Genomic DNA, 21942 nt, shown 5'->3' with positions numbered 1-21942 from the left:
TTATTTCCAATGTATTTGAGGGACCAAAGAACTGCCAGGAATGGACCTCGGCTAAATGGCCAAGATGTACTACACCTGCTAAGCCTGGAAAACAGCCTGACATTAAAGCTCATGAATCCTTTAAGACCAACCACAATGATCACAACCTCTTTAGAGATAAAGGTACTTTGGGGCTCAAGAAGAAATAAGAACCATGCATACTTGGTGAGAAATGCACTGGGTAGCTTATGATTTCTTGATACTAAAGGCTTAATATAATAACAATTAAAATTCTCCTGTATATTAAAGGGACAAAGTGCTTTTAAAAAAAATTAGTATCTTTATCCTGTTTCTGTCAATGGCAAACATTTTTTCCCTTGGGTGCTGAAAGAGCGTGCGCATGCGCTATTGTACATGTGTGAGTGCCCACACCCATAATTCAATGCCTGGAGAGGGCGAAAACAGCTTCCCCTGCCTCATGGAGACCCTCTGGAGGCCAGAAACAGACTCTTTTCCAACTTCTGGAAGTATGCTCATGTTTCGCCCTCCCCAGGCTCCAAAGGCTATAATTTGAAAAGGTGCAGCATTTCTAAAGTGAATACTGCACCTTTTGAAAATCAAAATCAATCAGAATAGAGAAGAAACCTTGGAGGTCTTCTAGTTCAACCCCCTGCTTAAGCAGGAGGCCAATATTCATAACCAACGACGAGATGCGTTTTTGAAGCTTTTATAAAATAAGAAAACTGACGCTTTGTGGAATGGTAGGGCCATTTCCTGTGGTACCACAGAAACTTCAGGCACAGGTTCTGGAGGTTGTTGAGTCAGATCTTGATCATTTTTCTATAGTCTAAGTCTCGTGCTGATTGGGGCCCAGCTCTGAAAAAGCCAAACTTCCAGGTTCTAGCATGCATGCATGCTCAATGACCAGCTGGGTGGTGCGCATGCACAGGCCAGTTTTCAGCAATGCCACATGAGCAAAGGGATCATGCTCCAGAAAAGCCAAACTTCCAGGTTCTGGCATGCATGCGCCCCCGATCATCAGCTGGCTGGCGGCATGCACACACCAGTTTTTGGCACTGCCGTGTGCGCGAAGGATAGCTGATCATCGTGCACACCTGTGCAGCAAGAACCTGGAAGACAAACAGAGCCAGGGTGGCGCAGCAGGTAGAGTGCTGTACTGCAGGCCACTGAAGCTGACTATAGATCTGAAGGTCAGCAGTTCAAATCTCATCACCGGCTCAAGGTTGACTCAGCCTTCCATCCTTCCGAGGTGGGTAAAATGAGGACCCAGATTGTGGGGGCAATAGGCTGGCTCTGTTCAAAAGTGCTATTGCTAACATGTTGTAAGCCACCCTGAGTCTAAGGAGAAGGGCGGCATAAAAATTGAATAAATAAAATAAATAAATAAATAAACAGGCAAAGCTGCTCGTGCCATAGGTTTGCCATCCCAGGTCTAAGGAAAAGAAATCCCAATCATCTTATAAAAGAAAAGGTGTGATATTTGATGTCTCTTTCTCTTTTGCTACAGCATGTGAATCAATAGCCGATACAATATTCCAAACGGTCAGGACTCTGGGTTGCCGCCCATTCATGAACAGCCAAAGAAGTGCCTGCCTCTGTAGTGAAGAAGAACGAGATGAATTGTGAAATGACCATCAAGGAGGCTTCTGGTGTCCTTTGTTTACAAAGAGGCTTGATCTTCTCTCTTCTGGAACAAGTGCGAGTATTTTAACTTTGGGGCTTGGGAATTAACCCCAAGTCTTGTGATCTCCCATGCATTAATTGTCAAGTGGGCATGATTGAGAAAGGAATCCCCGAAAGCAATTGGAAAGGCTTGGTCTGATACTCTCATCTGTTCTGTCTAATGACATCTATCTACTTCCCAGAGCACCTGCTTGATTTAGAGATGATTCATCATGTAAGAAGAGCAGCTGAGATGCACATGAGCAATCCAGGCATCAAAGAAGATCTAGAGACTGCAAGATGATATTGACCATATACACCTTTGCAGCCTACATGTATATGATAAGCCCATGCCTTTCCTCACATGCTGTCACTTTTGCTTTTCAAGTGATACAAAATCATGGAAACCTTACATTGCTGTAAAAAAAAAAAGCAAAGAAGCACATCAATATTGACTGGATTAACCCATTGCAGGACTCAGTTTGAGTTGTGGGCATCTGTTGAAGACAAGTGAGAGAAGAACACTAATATCGGAGTATGAAGTCAATGCATAATGCTAATTTTATTTTCACTAGATCATCGCTCCATTAAAAGAGTAAAAAATACAAATCATCTTATAATAAGAAAAAAGTATAAATGGTACATGATGGTAAGAAAAATATAAAATACAGAGCATTTCAAACTTTTATTAAATAACATGTATGGCTTAAAATAATAGCAGAGATTGCAAGGAATTTACTTCTATCTACATAGAATTATGGTAACAACTTCAAGTGACATCACTATATATTGTTCATGCACATAAAACTCTTGGGAGGTGTCTCCTGATTCTTTTTCTATGCCCTCCCCTTTAAAATTGAAGAATTGCTCTCTAAAGAAAGAGAACTTTTTTTCTTCTGTAAACAGGCTAATGCAGTAGTTCTCAACCTTCCTAATGCCATGGCTCTTTAATATAGTTCCTTATGTTGTGGGGATCCCCAACCATAAAATAATAAAATTCTAACTTATCTTGCTGTCAGTTCATTTCCTCCTGCAATGCATGGCCACACCTCATGCGCAGTGCTGAAACTTTTTTTAAAAAATTGCAAAAAAAAAAAAAAGCCAAAGCCAAGATGGTGTCTCAGAAGTTCCAATGATACAGATTTATCTTTTTGCTTTTGTCTGTTTGCATGTGGTTGAATCCACCTGGAGACACATAGAGGGGCAGTGTCTCGGTTCCTAAGACCATCAGAAACATGTGGTTGAATCCACCTGGAGACACATAGAGGGGCAGTGTCTCGGTTCCTAAAACCATCAGAAACATGTGTTTTCTGATGGTCTTAGGCGATCCCTATGAAAGGGTCATTTGACCCCCAAAGGGACATGACCCACAGGTTGAGAACTGCCAGGCTAATGGAATTAAACCTCCTTCTGATTGAAATTGAAGTATTTGGAGCTGCTTTATTGTACTGCAGTAATTGGATTTGCCAACCTTTTACCTCAGAATGATTGGTTCTTTTTGATAATCCCCCCCAAAAAACTTTCCCTTTTCCCTGTTCCTGTGAACGACATCAGGAATCTTTCATTGGTTTTCCCCAAATTGTTGTTATCACACAATGCAGTTAGTCCTTGATGTACGACCACAATTGAGCACCAAATTTTTGTTGCTAACAACGACAATTATTAAGTTAATTTTGCCCCATTTTATGCCCTTCCTTGCCACGGTTGTTAAGTGAAACACTGCAACTTGTTAAGCGAATCTGGCTTCTCCATTGATTTCGCTCGTTGGAAGATTATAAAAAGCAATCACATGAGCCCAAGATTATAAAAAGCAATCACATGAGCAAACATCATAAATACAAGTCAGTTGCCAAGTATCTAATTTGATCAACAATCATAAGTCACATTTTTCAGTGCTGTTATAACTTCAAACGGTCACTAAATGAAGTGTGCGTCAATGATTATCTGTACACAACAGCATACACAACACAATCACACTATCCTGATTAAAAGAATGCAAGAAGCTTTTTGAATCAAGAGGGAAAAGGAGAAATTTTATGTGAAAGCTGCTTGCACTTCTGAGAATAGTTGTTTGTTTTTTAAAAAACACAGTTAACTAAATAAAGCATGTAAATTTCACTAGTGTAAATATTAATGTGCCTGGGGGAAAATAACCAGATTTTGAAAAATCTACTCTGGAGGGGTAGGAGAATTGCAGACAATATCAATTGATGCAGTTTCTTAAATCAGTGCAGGCAGGGTGGGTTCTAACATACCTTGCCGTCAGTTTGCTTCCTTCTGGTCCACAGGGCTATGCGTGCATTGCAAACTGTGTGACCACATGCGCATGCATAGTGCTGAAAAGTTGCAAATAATCCCTCCCCAAAAGCCAAAAACAAGATGGTGGTACATGCACAGTGCTGGAAATGTGGCTTCTGTACATGCACAGAAGTAAAAATCAACCAAAAAATCCCCCTTATTCTCCCCCTAAAATAAAAAAAAGAATGGTGGCATCCATCAGCCAGCACTGACAGAATCAGCTCCATGACATCAGCAGCAGTTTGCTACCAGTTCTATAGAACCAGTGTGAACCAGGAGGAACCCACCTCTGAGCATAGAAAGCTAACATAAATCATGTGGTTGGAAGAAATTTCCGGATAATTCCAAAAGGGGGGGGAGAGTTGTAGGAAAGAGATAATAGTAAGGTATGCAGCAATAGCAATACATTTCCAAAATCTGTAACAGTGCAATATATACATTTTCGGGTGGGGGGGATGTATATTTAAATTCCATTGTTTTCTCTGCAAGAAGTTGAATATAGTAATTCAAAGTTGAGCCTATCCGTTTCCATAGCTGCACAGCCAAATTTCACAGCCTGAGTTTGGACATGGTGAAAACCTTAATATGCATCATTACTCTGGGAACAGGAAACAGTTTACATCCTTGTATGACCTGCAAATTACTGTATTATTGTTTTCCTTCCCATCTGCAAGATTTTCTTTGTTATCACCCAGAATGTTTTCATCGCTTGCAGAACTGCTAAGAAAGCATCAGAATGGCTAGTGTTCTTTCCACACAACCACAATACTGTCTACCCAATCATCACTTACATGTTCACACCTTCACTTTCCAACAGTTGTTCCCTTCCTCTTTCTGCAGCTGGCCAATGGGAGTTCATTAAAAAGGCTTGTTAATTGGATCCTTAGCGCTCTCTGAGCCAGGTTGTTTTCTTGTAGAACTGATGATGTTACCTAGATCGTTAATAAAACGTCTGCAAGAAAACAACCAAGCTCAGAGACCTTGAAGAACCCCTCATCTCAACTCTGAACTACAAATGCCTTCTTATTTTCATGTTGCATTTGCCTTTTTATGGGGTTAGGATTTTTTTTTCTCAAAAAAATCTGATCATTGTGCAGTGACACCAAAACAACAACAATTCCCCATCTCTAAAAACATCCTGAAAGTAGTGGAGCAGTAGTGTAAATTATCACATTAACAATTTCATTTCAGAAGGGAATGGGAAATCTTGGGAATGGGAAGCTGAGGAAGATAGGAATTCCAAGTAGGAACTGCCTATCCTAGGGAGGATGTGCTAAGAGGATATGACACAAATATGCCTTTCCTTTAGATTAGTAGACAGTTAACTTCTGGATTTAATTGGCTGAGAAGGAAAAGGCTGCGAGGAACTCCAAAGTATTGTGATGGTGCATAAGGGCAATGCCTATCTCAGATCAATAGGGAAAGGTCCTAGATCCATGAAATCATAATTAAGCCTAGGAGGAGGTCAAGTTTTCAAAACATGCGCACATAATTAAGCATGACAATTTAATATGTTGATATATTTCCACCATTTCCAACTGTAATCTCAATGTCACTACTGCTTTACAGAAACTCAGCATGTTGACATGTATGAAGACTTGTTTAGATGCATACAAAAAAGGGAGCAAGGCTTAAACTGTACAGCTGTAGCTTTCACCTGACATTTGTTTGAGCCATGGATTCCTCTGTAATTCTGGCTGTGCTTTGAATAAATCATGTCTAATTGAAGCACACCCTGCTTTGACCCTGCAAAATCAAATTTCCCATTCAATGTCCCCACCACATGGAATGGAATTGAGAAGTAGATTAAATCTAGTTTGAACTCAAGCGGGATGGGTGGGTAGAGGCACATGCTTCTGAGAGAAATGGGCTATACACATATATTCACATGTGTATCAATATATATACCGGCATATATTTTTCAATGTATCTATTCTTGCACATCAATTTTAATTGGGCCACTTGTCAAGATATGGTGTGTGATGTGATTTCCTTCCTCTTGTGGTCTAAGTCTTCTCCGCATCCGTCTGTGACAGCCCTGTGCACAGCGAGATCTCTCATCGGTTACTCCACATACAAGTACACGGCAATGTAGAAACACTTCCTAAATGGGGAAAAAATGCATATTTATGTCTACATACATACCAACCTATAGCAAAAGAGCTCAAAATAAATCTATACTAGTCTCCCTTCCTTTTCATTATCAGCAAAAATATGTTATGTATGTATGTATGTATGTATGTATGTATGTATGTATGTATGTACATATATATACATCTGGCCAAAGAAGCCAGATAGGGGAAGGAGAAACAGTGGCTGAAGGAAAAAAGGCTATTTCATACTGCTTTGCTTTTCAGGCGCAAAGAATATCTAAGCTTTAGACTATGGATTTTCATGCCTGAAATTGAAAGAAGATCCGCACCCCACCACTGCCTGGAGATTGACAGTGTAAGAGACATGTATTCATTTTGCCTTAGCTGCATTTCTTGGTACAATATTCTGGAACTTCTCTCATTCAGGAGGTGAAGACACAAAGTAGAAGACAGTAGAACCAATTTGAGCCTAGTGGAATCTTATCGGCAATGAATCTTCAGCCACCCCAAAATTTATTTATTTTATTTTATTAATTTGATTTGTATGCTGTCCAATTCCGTAGGATTCAGGGCGGCTCACAACAATAAAAACTCAATAAAAAGTCAAATTTTAAAAACTCCTCAATATAACCCCATTAACAAAGACTAAAAACCGATAATAATTAATAACAATAAAACCCCCTGAATTCAATCAATACTTTCATACCATCATGCATACCAGTCAGGTGATGTTGGCCTGAGAGAGCTGTTAATTCTCACAGATGGAAATTAATATGGAAGAAACACCAATCCAGCAACAATCTTTACCTCAAACATAACATACCTTTGCAAATGTAAATTAAATATATCTGTCCAACAGTAGGTGTGAGCTTCAGAGAATGAGCCAGAACATTTTGCTGGAAATCTTATAAGCAGCCAAATTTTATACCATTTCAGCTAACAATAGTATTTTACTCCTGAACAAAAACTTAAAAGGATTAATGTTGTTAACACCTTTTTGAGAAAAACCGATTACCGTATATCTCTATGTTATAGAATAAAACCTAGCTTCCCTGTCAATCTTTTCTTGAAATTTTGAACTTGCTGGGTGCCAGGTATCTGAAACCTCTTGTTGAATGTTATGGTTAGTGCTATAAAATGTGTAGTGATAATGAATTCTTATGATTAGTCCACCTATATTAATTGATCTTGCAAACATTGTTAAGAAGTGCTTGCACATGAGAACTTCTCATTTCAGAACAGAGAGTTTTGATGTTACCCGATCTAAAATAATAGTACAAAATTTCCAAGAAAAGCAAGCTATGAAATCATCAATTTGGCACAATGGGTGGTGTTTAGTGACCATATCTCAGATGGTCCATTTCATCTAAACAACAGCTCAAGAGAAAGAAAATATGGTAGGTGTGGGAAATAATGTAGAAGAAAACAGCAGGGTTAGGCAAGACTTGAAAGAATATTGCAAATCTTTTTTACACTATTAATATTCACTTCCCCCAATTTGGTTTTGCCTCTAAAACGCTGTTTAATTAATTTAAATCCCCATTTACCAATAGTATTCATTCTCATGTTCTCCTAGTCAAGTTTATGAAAAGCGAGAGAAGATCTTGTTGGCGTCTGGATCTTCTGCTAGTCCCATTTCATGAATTTGAATTTTTGCTCACCTTGTTGTCTTTACCCACAAATTTGAACACTGGGACCTGAAAGTGTTTAGCCAGATGATCCTTTGACATGTACTGCTTTATGGAATCATCCGAAACGCAGCTGAAAAGAAAGGGAGAGAAGAAAAATGTCAACAGCTTTCATAGAGTGATGCCCAAAAGACAGAAGATACTTTAGTGCCTTCCAAGGAGGCTGGCAAGCAATCACATTGCTGTCTTAACTCCACTGGTAGGTCAGCCAAGATTGAAGATGAAAAAACAGGAGACTAATTGCATTGCCAGAAATGTAAAAAATATCCATTGCAATAAAAAAAATGATTAAAATAATGTGTTAGGCTTCCTTCACTGTCTGGATTTGCAGTTCTGCTAATGACCCAAAGAGTTACCAGCATCCTAAATCAAAGAAATCCTTAGCCAACCTTTGATTTTTTTCCAACAAAGATATAGTTATGACTCAGAGACATGACAAAATCAAAGAACTAATGGAGAAAATATTGTACAATTTTTCTTCTTTTTTCCAAATAGGTGAGATGAAAAACAAAAAAAAAATTTTTCCTGATAATTTTTAACCCTGAACTTTTCTTACAATTTTTGTATACTTCTTTAAATAAGATTGCAGATCCTTGAGTTGGAGAAAGTTCTAAAACATGGGCTGGGCTGGAAGTGGACTTTTTGAATGTAGAGGATGTATTCAATAGCCTCTATTTAATGGTTTTGTTGTTAGCAAATAACCAGCTGTGTTTGCAAAGAGGGAAACATCAAAATGGCTGCCACACTCCTGGGATCCCTGTGTCCCTTTTGAATGTACACTGTGATGCACCACAAAAGAGCGAGACATCAATCAGAGAGCAGTGGCATCTTCATTTCCTGCCAGACATTCCTGCAAATAGCTAAGAGCTTAGCTGAGAGAGAAAAAATAAGCAGCAGAATGCATTATTCCCAAGTCATTTTATTATATTTTGCTTATAAGGTTTCAGGATTTCTGAATCCAAAAGTTGAATTAATCAAATGATTACTGTTGTGTTTGTTTAAAAATATTCGCAGAAAATCTGCGATTGGTTAAGACGCGGCTATTCAGAAAATAGCCGCGAAAGTTAAATGTGTGTCAGTTGGTAAAAGCCCGCGTTAAAAAGAGTATAAAAGGGCAACGGGTTAGCCGTTGCCCTCATTCCGGCAATTCTACCGTTCCAGTGTTTGTATTCTCTCTTGCCATGAATAAACAAGTTTGATTTAAGACTACCGGAGTCCAGACTTTTCAGTGGCGACGAAGAGGTCGAACTCCCGCTAACGCAGCCATGAACTCGGCCATGGCTCCACCGCCGCCCGTATTCAACTCCGAGACGGAAGCTTGGACCTCGTATATGTCCAAATTTACATTTTTCTTGAAAGCGAGCAATCTACATGACGCCGATGACGAGAGGAAGAAAGCTATATTCCTCGCTTATTGCGGCACAGAAGTCTACAGCCTAGCCTCTACACTCGTTGACCCAGACACCCTGGAAACCGTCGCATGGTCAACTCTACAAGCAAAACTTGCCGCCCATTATCAGCCGACGACTCCTGTCCGCGTATACCGCCATCAATTCGCTCAGATGAGGCAAGCGGACGGAGAATCCACCAACGATTTTATAACTCGCCTACGCGCACTCCTCCCGAAGTGCAAATACAAGGATCCAGAGGAACAGCTCATGGACCGCCTTATTTTCGGTCTAACCAATATCACGCTCCAGAAGAAATACTTAGTTGATGAGGATGCCTCTCTCCAAGACATTCTTAAGGCAGCAAAAGCCTCCGAGGTATCTGAAACATCTGTTGCCGAAATTAAACGCGCAACCTCAACCGTTCATCACATTCCTGATGAATCACCTTGGCACGCCTGCCCTTCTGATGAAAAACACTCAGAATCCGCTACTCCAGACGACACCTGTCTCCAAATCCGAAGAGCCTCCGACCACGACGCCAAAGAAGCCTCCCGTGCAGACAGATGTGCCGGCTGCAACGGAAACCACCCTCGTTTTCGCTGCCATTTCAAGGACGCCTACTGCCGCCGTTGCCAGCGCCGCGGCCACATCGCCGAAGTCTGCCGCGCCGCCAACCCAACTCCAGCAACTCAACAAAACCAACGACCCTATTTTTCACCGAGGAATCGACGACCACCGTTTTCGCGCAACGTTTCCCGCCCGGCTGACAACTCGCCCTCTTCTAACCAACGAGGTAACTCCCCTTCTTCCGTAAACTGCAATTCTCCCGCTGCGGAAAACAAGCTATTTGTTTCCCTTTTCCTCAACGGCCACCCCTGCCAAATGGAATTAGACACCGGGTCCAGACATTCCATAATGCCTTGGGAAAAACTTAAATTATATTTACCTCGTGTAAAACAAACTGACTTGCAACCGTGGGAACCGGGTTTGAGTGATTTTCAGGGCCATTCAATTCCAGTGTTAGGATGCTTAAATGTTCCTATTGCGTTTAAAAAATTTCAAGGGTTTTTACCTCTATTAGTGGTTGACGGTCCTAAACACTCATTACTGGGACTTCGATGGTTACAACCTTTAGGTATTGAAATTTCAGGGGTTAACAATGTATGTGACTCTTTTGACCCAAATGATTTATTGAAAGAATTTCCCGAAGTTTTCTCTAGCGCTCTGGGTAAATATACAGGCAGCCCCATTTCGTTTAATTTGGACCCAAATATTTCGCCCATCCGATTAAAGCCCCGCAGAATCCCCATTCCACTTTTGCCTAAAGTGGATGAACAATTGGACAAATTAATAGCTCAGGGCATTTTAGTTCCCACTGACCACGCTAAATGGGAAACTCCTATTGTAACGCCCGTTAAACCGGATGGCTCTATTAGAATTTGCGCAGATTATAAAGCCACGATTAATAAAGCACTACAGCATAATGCCTATCCAATCCCAGTAGTGCAACAACTCTTGCACACCTTAGGAAATGGGTCCATCTTCGCGAAGTTGGACCTGGCACAGGCATATCAACAGCTCACCGTAGATCAAGACACCTCTGAAGCCCAGACAATCGTAACTCATAGAGGTGCCTTTAAATGCACCCGGCTCCAGTTTGGAGTCTCTACCGCCCCAGGTATCTTTCAGGGTTTGATGGAACGCATTTTAAATAATATTCCTGGGGTCGTTCCATATTTCGACGACGTATTAATATCTGCCACATCCAAATCTGAGTTATGGGACAGAATCAGGCGCGTTTTAACCAAATTTAAAGAAACAGGACTCCATTTGAAAGCAGACAAATGTTCTTGGGCTGTGCCCAAAGTTGAATTCTTGGGGTTTACAATAGATCGTTTTGGGATTCACCCTACAAATGACAAAGTTGATGCCATAAGAAATGCCCCCACCCCTTCAGATAAGACAGACTTACAAGCATTCCTAGGACTCCTTAACTTTTATTCCGTCTTTCTTAAACAGAAAGCGACGGTGGCAGAACCACTTCATAACCTCCTAAAGAAAGACTCTGCCTGGACGTGGGGACCAAAAGAACAAGCCGCTTTCCAAGCAGTAAAAAATTTACTTTCCTCCAATAGTGTCCTAGTGCAATATAATGTAGCTATGCCCTTATCCCTAACCTGCGACGCTTCACCGTTCGGCATAGGAGCCGTCCTCAGCCATAACTTTCCGGACGGCACAGAAGCCCCAATAGCCTATTATTCTAAAACTCTTTCGGCAGCTGAAAGGAATTACTCCCAGCTCGACAAGGAGGCGTTAGCCCTTGTCGCTGGAGTTAAACGTTTTCATTATTACCTTTGTGGTCGGCCCTTTACGTTAATCACCGACCATAAACCGCTTTTAGGCATTTTGGCGGGAAACAAACAAACTCCCGCCTTTCTTTCTCCTCGCATGACTCGCTGGACTATTTTTCTAGCCGCTTACAATTATACATTAATCCACAGGGGGGGGAAAGACATAGGAAATGCTGATGCATTAAGCAGGTGCCCCCAAACAGAATTAGTCAATGATCCAGCCCCTGCCTCAAGCGTTTTATTAATTGAATCTAGTAAACAAACGTTATTAACAGCAACAGAAATAGCCAATCAGACACAAGCAGACCCAATTTTGAAATATATTAAACAATGGATACTAAAGGGATGGCCAATTGAACAACAACCGAACCAATTTCAACCTTTTAAGAATAGACAGTTTGAATTAAATGTGTTAAAAGATTGTATATTGTGGGGAGACAGGGTTGTTATTCCAAAAGCCTTACAGAAGCAAGCATTGCAGTTATTGCATATAGGTCACCCAGGAATAGTCAAAATGAAAACTATTGCCAGAAGTCATTTATGGTGGCCAGGGTTGGACAAGGACATAGAGTCATGGGTGGGTGGTTGTATACCCTGCCAGAGAACAAGACCCAACCCACCAAAAGTTACACCATCAGAGTGGCCAACACCAAGAGGGCCCTGGTCTAGAATACATATTGACTTTGCAGGACCAATCAGGGGCCAATCCTTTTTACTGGTTGTGGATGCATACTCCAAGTGGCTGGAAATTGAACTCATGGCATCCACAACTACTAGTGCAACTATAAAGGCATTAAGGAAAATGTTTGCCACACATGGTATTCCAGACATTTTGGTATCTGACAACGGGCCTCAGTTAACAGCCCGTCAAATGGAACTATTTCTTGCAGACCAGGGCATAAAACATGTGCTCACTCCACCTCATTTTGCCCAAGCTAATGGGCAAGCAGAACGAATGGTTAGAACCACAAAGGAAGCATTAAACAAAGCACCACTAGGAGATTGGCAACAACAAATTGATGAATTTTTAACCATTCAGCATATTACGCCGTCAGCGTCAACAAACAAAAGCCCGGCAGAACTTTTAATGGGCAGAAACCTTCGTTCTAAATTAGACAGAATTCACCCACATTACCAGAATGACCAAAAAGAAATAAAAATGCAAAGTGAAAGACAGTTTAACATCGGGGATTTAATTTATGCCAAAGACTATGATTCAAACGATAAATGGAAAGATGGCACAGTATTGGATAAAACAGGTTTAAAAACATACGTTGTAATATTAACAGATGGGCGCAGTTGGCATCGGCATGTCGACCAACTACGCAAAAGAATGAAGACTAACCCAGACATTTTACCTACTGTAGACAAACCAATAGAGGACTTACCAGAACCACCTCGAGACTCCAGCGATGGCTGCTTGTTGCCCCTGGCGGCCGGCGAAGATCAAAATGCATCATCGCAACCAGGCCCGTCAGAGACTAGCCTTAGCGGAGCAACGGAGCCAGCCGTCCAGGCAAGCAGCTCCCAGCAAAATGTACTGCGCAGGTCCCAGAGATCTGTGAAACCACCAATCCGCTTGCAGGACTATGTGACGTGGATTAACACGTAATCATGGTCTCAGCCGAAGAGGGAGGGGTGTTGTGTTTGTTTAAAAATATTCGCAGAAAATCTGCGATTGGTTAAGACGCGGCTATTCAGAAAATAGCCGCGAAAGTTAAATGTGTGTCAGTTGGTAAAAGCCCGCGTTAAAAAGAGTATAAAAGGGCAACGGGTTAGCCGTTGCCCTCATTCCGGCAATTCTACCGTTCCAGTGTTTGTATTCTCTCTTGCCATGAATAAACAAGTTTGATTTAAGACTACCGGAGTCCAGACTTTTCAATTACACACATCTTTTTTGTTTGCTTGTTTGTTTTGTCAATGTGTAATAGCTTCTGAGCCTTAATGGATAATCAAAACCAACTGAATTAATATAAAGAAAGTAGACTGAGGAGAGCAAAATTAATTTCCTTGAAAAATGAGATATCATTCTAAGGACACAAAAATATTGAGAATGAGTCGATACTTGGTGTTGTTTTCCTCAGTGTCTACTTCTTAAGTGACTATGTCTGGGAGTTCAAAGAGAAGGTATCTTCCTTGGTGGTGAATGATAACACAAGGGAAATTCTTACCAGCAAACTAATCTCCAGAATGCAGACTTTGAACATTATAAAACATGCTACACAGAGCAAAAAGCAAAGGAAAAGTACTATACGTGGACAGTGATGTCCTACATAGAACTAACCTTTGCTTCTTGGAATCTGATAAAAATTGCTGATTAATTGCATTTATCCTGAGTGAGAAGAGGCTATCAGGCAGATCTTGAATGTTCAGGATAAGATGGACTGTTGTTCCTTGTATTATTGGTAGACTGGGGTGGGGGGGATCATTTTGTAAGTATATCAAGAAAAGTTCAACAATTATTTCTGTGGTAAGTACCCAGGACAGGCTTAGAAGAATAAAATAGTCTGTTTAAGAAAATATTGCTATCTTTGCTAGTTAAAAAACCTATGCTATAATAGATCAATTATTTTTAAGAAACCACTAGATTCTTCACTTTCCTTGCAATTCTCAAAGACATTTTATAAACAGAAGTGCAGTTGCATGTGCCGAGCAAGGTCCATTCCAATATTTGCTTCAGCATCTGAAAAGATCAGATGAAATTACTCTCCTAACTTACAGCTATAAAAGCCATTTGTTCAAGTACAATTTCAAGGATTACTTCCCCCTGTACATTTCTTTATATGCTTCTATTTATTAGGCCTTTGGTTTTCATTGATGGGTGGGGTGGAAAGAGACAGAGATCAAATGAATACTCTGTATATTCTGAAATTCCAGTCACAATTCAAAGTGTTGGTTATGACCTATAAAGCCCTTCATGGCATCAGAACAAAATATCTCCGGGACCGTCTTCTGCCACACAAATTCCAGCGACCAGTTAGGTTCCACAGAGTTGGCCTTCTCTTGGTCCCGTTGACTAAACAATGTCATTTGGCGGGACTCAGGGGAAGAGCCTTCTCTGTGGCGGCCCCAACCCTCTGGAACCAACTCCCCCCAGATATCAGAGTTGCCCCCACCCTCCTTGCCTTTCGTAAGCTCCTCAAAACCCATCTCTGTCATCAGGCATGGGGGAACTGAGATATTCCCTTCCCCCTTGGCTTATAAAATGTATGCATGGTATGTCTGTATGTATGATTGGTTTCTTAAATTGGGTTTTTTTACATTACTTTTAATATTAGATTTGTTCATATTGTCTTTTTACTGTTGTTAGCCGCCCCGAGTCTACGGAGAGGGGCGGCATACAAATCTAATAAATAAATAAATAAATAAATAACTGAATGAATGAATGAATGAATAAATATTCTCTGAGAACTTTTAAAAAAATTAATGGCACCTGGAATATGGATTATGATGCTACCAAACATGTTCTACAAAGAAAGCTGAATGGCAGAAAATTCCTTGGTTAAGTGGCAGAAAAGGAGCTGCTTTGAATTATGAGGCACACCTAGGTATACTCCAGGGAGTAGTTCTTTCAAGGCCAGCCTTGGAGGGTATGGAATGGATAAGGAAAAATTCAAACATTCAAGGAGGTTGTTATTCAAATTCAAAGCCTCCCTCTTTTTTTTATGTGTATCATAGACAAAAAGATTGGGGCTTTGATGTCATAATCACAGCTGTCTCTTGATTAGTTTTTACCCCTACAACAGATGCTCCTTAATGCTTTTTTGCCTTTGTGAAGTTTTCTCCATTTCTCTAATGATCGATCGTGTGTCTTTGTGATTAACAGCAAAACAATTCCATAGACAAATGGAAGGAAGACACTGAAGTAATGATAAGGAATCCAAACAGATGATCCAACACCCAAGACTAGGACTGAATTGCTTTAACATACATTTCCATTGGGTTGTAAAATTAGCATTACCAGAATAAGAATGCCAGAATAGCAGAATATACACTTCATAGTGCTTTATAGTCTACTCTAAACTGTTTACAGAGTCAGCATATTGCCCCCAACAATCTGTGTCCTTATTTTGCTGACCTGGAAAGAATGGAAGGCTTAGTCAACCTTGAACCTGTCAGGATCAAACTCCAGGCTGTGGGCAGAGTTAGCCTACAATACTGCATTCTAACCATTATGCCAATAGGACTCCAGAATGCCAATTTAGTAAATTTTCCTCATGTCACTCTATGTCAGTGAAATTTAATCAACTTCATAAAACATTTATGAAGTAGCTTGACATTGTTATTCACAAATGAAAATATTAATTTACAGGATGAGCTTAGGGATATCTAAAATTGTTTCATAAATAACAGGTACAAAGATGGTTCCTAGGGGAACTTATAATGTATGAAGTATATCAGAAAACAACAGCATCAATATAAATTAAGAGACTGGATAAACACCAGATGCTACATAAGACCTTCGTTGAAGGCATGATCACTCTACATTGATTTAAAAGGATACTTTATTTTGTTATTTTTTAAAAAAAAATAGAATCATGTACTATATATTCAGGATGAGAATATCATTAACTGCTTATGGAATTCTCAAAATAAAAACACCTTTATATTTTAGGAATTATATTTACTAGGGTAGAATATAGTCCATTCAGGTTTATGGCATAAGAAATTGGCTAATATTTATAGTACTCCAAGACTCTTAGAGGCACTTAGACCAATCCCATTATGTCAAAAAAGTCATATTTCCCCCTTGCTATTGAAATAGCCTGGTCTAGTAAGAGATACAGTTTGTCCTTAATGGCAGGCAATTTGGTTTTTTAAGAACACAATTGGGAAATCTTTTTTATTGTGCTTCACTTACGTATCTTTCTTCATCAAAAACCTTCTGCAGAGTTTACACAGTTTATGATCACATGTGCCATAGGCAAGGAGACACTACTTCCTATGATTAAGAATGCAGGTAAGAACTGGCTCTGTAGCATTCCTGTGCATGGCCCTCCTTTAACACAAAGGTGGTTTCTAAATGAATTTCAGCAGCAGAGAAAATAAATTACATGGAATTTGAGTTAGCTCTAGTGATGGACTGCCAAAACTTACTGCCACATTGTGGGCGTGGCTTATTTTGTGGGTGTGGTTTGATGGTCATGTGACTGGGTAGGACTGGCTTGACAGCCATGTGACCAGGTAGGAATGGCTTGACAATCATGTGACTGGGAATGGCTTAAAGGTCATGTGCCTGGGTGAGAGTGGCTTACTGACCAAGATAAGTTTTCAAATAGGTGCTTGGACTCTTTTTCAATTGATTAAGTCACATTATTTGAATAGCCACAAAAAGGACAAAGGATAGACAGCATTATTTGTTGAGGAGCACAGTAACATTTTAAGGTTTTATACTGAACCCACAAGGTTCAGTATGATAACAGATTAGGTAAGTAACTCAATTTTCTTTAATTGCTATAAAAGTTCAGTTCTAGATAATGATTAAAATGATTAAAGTGTTTATGGGTAAAAACATATTATTTAATTATTTCCTATTTTAAAAGTAATTAAGGATCATACTAAGATACTAGAGAAGGAAGGACAGTAAAAAAACCCATTAAGTATTCAATAAATAGTGCATAAACTTATTATCCCCACTGCGTCCCCCCCCCCCCCGGTGGGAGCAGCAGCCCATTATTGGTTAGCTGCCATCTACATAGTATGTGAGCTCCTAGTTTCCAAGCTGGGTGTCATCTGCCACCTCACGCTTGAGTTTTACTATTGCTCGGTGACCATCTGCCATGAACTCTACAGGAGTGGGGATTGGGGTTGGGTGGGAGGGGGAGGTTTAAAGGGAAACAAAAGTTCACTGCATCTCCATGAGATGCAATTTCAAGATCACCCAGCTGGAAACAGAACAGAGTTGCATGCCAACCTATACTTGAAGCGACTATTCAAAAAACATCTTCTTTGACTTTGATGGACATGGGGGGTGTCCAGCATTGGGAGACGCCTAAGGGAAGAAAAAAATAGACTTGGGGATTTTGCCACACAATTTTCAGTTCTGGCTTTGCATGACTGTAATTCACTTGACTTCTAGTAAACTATACCATTTTCAACAAATGGAGTCAAGGATTGTTTTTACTTAGAGGTTTAAGTTGAGGCAGATCTGATGCTGGGCTTCGAAGGAGGAGTCATTTGCAACAAGTTTTGTGATTTGTTTAGGTTGTCTCCAAACTTTAGCCTTTATGTGTTAGGATAATAATTTCCAGTCCATCAATCCTTAGTGTGCTTTAGTGTAATGAGTAAATGCTTCCCACCCACCCTCCATCTGCTTACAGGATTTATATTTTAAGAGATTCTCTCATTTCCCTAAAGGAACACTATATACCCTAAGACTTGTCTAAACATTATAGTTAACTTGCAATGATGAATGGCTCAAGACTGTCATTTCCTGTTGCTGTTACTTTGGGGGGTTTTATTTGCGCTTCCCATCATTTTATTATTTGCAAATGTTGATGTTCAGCAGGGCATACAAATGCTTGGAGTCTGAATTTTGAGCATCCTGATACATGGAACAAACAAATGAAAATTGTTATGTACCTATGTAAATAAGGATATATAAATAAGTTATGTAAATATGTGTTTAAATCTACTCATCTACATGCCCACCTGCGGATTGGCTAAGTCATGGGTCGGAAAATCCAAACGGCTGTCAAAGCCACGCCTACAGTAAGAAAATCCCTTTAAATGCAGATACCCACACCCCATGCCTCGTCTTTAGCTGCAAACTCCAATTGAGCTACTGTTACTTGTTACTTTGTTACATGGGCCGATTCCTAACAAAGACGAATTGGGCAACCACGTGTTCCTCCAGTTTTTCAGATTTAACATTGGCGATGAAGGAAACTTGAACCAAAAGCAAGAGAAAAGTCATGGAAGCATCTTCGGTAGCCCAAGCACCAGAATTCTTCGACCCAAAAAAAAACCACCTGGAAGATAGTACATGGAGAAGTTCAAAAACTTCCTAGAAGCATCCGGCCATGAGGATGCCAGTGACAATATGAAGTGGGCAATTTTCCTAAATCGTTGTGGCCCCTTCATCTACGTGCTCTCCAAAATGCTCACGAATTCAGATCCGGTGAGATCGGTACCATGGGCCACTCTAACAGCCAAGCTAAAAGCCCATTTCAAACTGGTGCAAACATCAAGAGTCTACAGGCACAAATTTGAGTGCTCTAGATAAACGGAGGGAGAAACAATCAATGAATTTGCCACCCGACTCAGAGAATTGCTTGTCAAATGCAATTATGAGAACCCAGAACCCCGACTTCTGGACAGGTTGATCATAGGAATGCAAAATGAAGCACTCCGAAGCAAACTGATCACCGAAGAGGACACAACATTACAAGATGTCCTCAAACAAGTACAAATGGTGGAAATTTCCCAACAAGCCACTGCAGAGCTCAAAGGAAGCACTACATCCGTGAACTGCATAAAAGCCAACAGTAAAGGGAGGTTGGAACCATCAGATCCCGAGGAAGAACTCGCCGATCAGATGGAACAGACCTACCTGCAGGTAACACCCAGCAACCCCAGAGATCACACGAGCGCAATCCAATGTCAAGGCTGTAGAGGTCCCCATCCAAGAGCAAGATGCCCCTTCAGGGATACCATCTGCCGCCGTTGCAATAAGCGAGGCCACATCGCCATCGCTTGCTGAGCTGTCCTCTAAGATGACTTCACACATGAACCTTTGGCAGTGGCAACCACATACCAAATCACCCCACAACCAACCCATCGAGAAACTACCCATGAAGAAGTGAGGGAAATGGACGAGAACCAAACCGAGGTAACAGTTACCCCGCAGTAAATTACACTGGGCCAAATTTGAACAGTAAAATCTCAGTTTCCCTTTCACTAAATGGCCACCCTTGTAAGATGGAACTGGACACAGGTTCAAAATATACCCTCATACCCTGGCACAAGCTAAAAATGTACATACCTAACCTAGCCAGGCAAGACCTCGAACCTGTGCCAACAACTGTGCGGGACTTTCAAGGGAATGAAATTCCAATTTTGGGGTAGGTGAATGTACCTGCAATCTTTAAAAATGTGGGGATCACATTGCTGCTTATTATTGTGGATGAACCTAGACATACATTGCTGAGGAGGGAATGGATGGAACTGTTGTGGATTGAAGTAACAGTCATCCATAAGATTCAGGTCCACCAACACACGGACTTCATTAAAGAGTTCCCCGATGTTTTCGCAGAGGGGTGGGATCATACAAAGGACCCCCAATCTCTTTCACGTTAGACCCAGCAATCGCACCTTTGTGTCTCAATCCCCTCATTTCCCTAACAAAATTAGATGCACAATTGGACAAACTCATTTCACAAAGAATCTTAGTTCCAATAGATTATATCCCATGGAGACCCCAATAATGACCCCACTTAAGCCCGACAGGTCCATAAGGGTATGTGCAGATTACAAATCAATGCTAAACAAAGCCCTCCAGCACAGTGCATACCCAATCCCAGTAGTTCAGCACTTGCTACACTCTTTGGGGGATGGAAAAATATTTGCAAAATTGGACCTGGTCGAAGCGTACCAGCAATTACCAGTAGATGAAGCCACTGCTCTAGCTCAGACAATCGTATTCCACAGGGGAGCCTTTAAATGTATGAGACTGCAATTCGGTGTAAGTGTTGCACCCAGAATTTTTCAAATCCTCATGGAAAGGTTACTTAGCAGCCTTCCAGGCATCGTCCCCTATTCCGATGACATGTTAATCTTGGGGGAGTCACGACCACAATTAAACCAGAGAATCAGGGCTGTACTTAAAATTTTTCAAGAAAAGGGGCTCTGCCTAAAACCCGATAAATGTTCTTGGGGAGTTCCAAGCGTTGAATTCCTGGGGTTTAATATAGACGGAGCCAGAATTCACCCAACAGAAGAGAAAGTGAGGGCAATTAAAGAAGCCCCAGAGCCCCAGAACTAAACCAAATTACAAGCATTCTTGGGGCTATTAAATTTTTATTTGTTTTTTTTTTAAACAGAAAGCCATGGCAGCATTGCTGCAGAAAGGATCAAACTGGCAGTGGGGAGATCAAGAAAGGTTTGTCTTTAACCAAATAAAAAACTTTTATCTTCCAACAGCTTTATTGTACAATACAATGCCACCCTGCCACTAAGGCTGACTTGCGACATCTCACCATATGGGATAGGCGCAGTTCTTGCCCACATTTTCCCTGACGGCTCTGAAGCCCCCATAGTGTTTTTTGCAAGAACCCTGTCTAATGCTGAATGAAATTATAGCCAAATTGATAAAGAAGTGTTAGCAGCAGTAGCCAGTGTGAAAAAAATTCACGATTACTTATATGGTCGGCCATTCAAACTAATTACCAACCATAAGCCCCTTTTAGGTTTGTTCGCAGAAAATAAAGCCACACCTGCACTTATGTCCCCCAGAATGACCAGGTGGGCAATTTTCCTAGCTGACTACAACTATTTCCTGAAACACCGAGGGGAGGAAGTAGATTAGCCGCACAGATGCATTAAGCCGCTGCCCTGAGCCCAAAATCCTTAATAACCTGGCTCCAGTGGCTGATTTGTTACTAATTCAGTTAGAAAATAGCCCTATAGTTACAGCAGAATAAGTAGCCAGGGAGACACAGTGTATAGAATATATACACCAGTGGTGGGATTCAATTTTTTTACTACCAAGAGCTTGGTGGGCATGGCATAGCTTGGTGGGTGTGGCAGTGCAAGGATACTATAAAATCTCCATTCCGTCCCCATTCCAGGGGAAGGTTACTGCAAAATCCCCATTTCCTCCTGATCATCTGGAACTCGGGAGGCAGAGATGGGGGCGGGGCCAGTCAGAGGTGGTATTTACCAGTTCTCCAAACTACTCAAAATTTCCATTATATGTTCTCCAGAACAGGTCTCCAGAACTGTTCAGAACCTGCTGGTATACACACACATTGATCGACACACATATAAAGATAAAATATAATATTAAAATAATTGTTAATAGCAAAGTCAAAAAAGTTTGGCTAGTGGATATTATAAGTACCTGGAGAAAGCAAAATAGAAAGAAAAGAACAGAAGATTACAGAATGATTTGAGATTTCTATTTGACCTAAGAACAGAAGTTGAATTATTGTGGCAAAAGAAAACAAATATAGTACCAATAATAATAGTACCTTGGGTACAATCCCAAACAACTAGAGCACCACTTGAATACCATTGGAATTGACAAAATCACCAAGGGTCAATTGCAAGAGTTAATCCTGCTTGGAACACTTTTTGTCCTGCAAAGATACCTCTGATACTTCCTACAATATCTGCCTATCCCAGGTCCTTGGGAAGGACTCAATAGCTAGATAAAAATGCCAAATCCAGTCTAAACATCTATTTTATTTATTTATTTATTTATTTATTTATTTATTTATTTATTTATTTATTTATTTAT

At 40.6% G+C, this 21942-nt stretch overlaps 2 protein-coding genes across 3 annotated transcripts in view; one reads left to right on the top strand and one right to left on the bottom strand.

Annotated features, from left to right (window-relative positions):
* PLA2G12B (phospholipase A2 group XIIB) overlaps nt 1-2670 on the top strand; it is a 34176-nt gene extending 31506 nt beyond the window's left edge. For both annotated transcript variants that reach the window (XM_070752242.1, XM_070752241.1), the window contains exon 4: nt 1508-2670. In XM_070752242.1, the coding sequence (XP_070608343.1) occupies nt 1508-1626 (119 nt within the window). In that variant the 3' untranslated portion in view covers nt 1627-2670. The remainder of the gene's footprint in view (nt 1-1507) is intronic.
* OIT3 (oncoprotein induced transcript 3) overlaps nt 2201-21942 on the bottom strand; it is a 62413-nt gene continuing 42671 nt past the window's right edge. Inside the window, exons 8-9 of the mRNA XM_070752240.1 lie at nt 7715-7814; nt 2201-6064 (exon numbers count right to left, since the gene is read on the bottom strand). Of these exons, the coding sequence (XP_070608341.1) occupies nt 5891-6064; nt 7715-7814 (274 nt within the window). The 3' untranslated portion in view covers nt 2201-5890. The remainder of the gene's footprint in view (nt 6065-7714; nt 7815-21942) is intronic.

The sequence above is a fragment of the Erythrolamprus reginae genome, chromosome 5, assembly GCF_031021105.1.
Source record: "Erythrolamprus reginae isolate rEryReg1 chromosome 5, rEryReg1.hap1, whole genome shotgun sequence".
NCBI classification, from domain to species: domain Eukaryota; kingdom Metazoa; phylum Chordata; class Lepidosauria; order Squamata; family Dipsadidae; genus Erythrolamprus; species Erythrolamprus reginae.
Note: the sequence above shows the minus strand (reverse complement) of the source record. Positions and strands in the feature narration are given on the sequence as shown.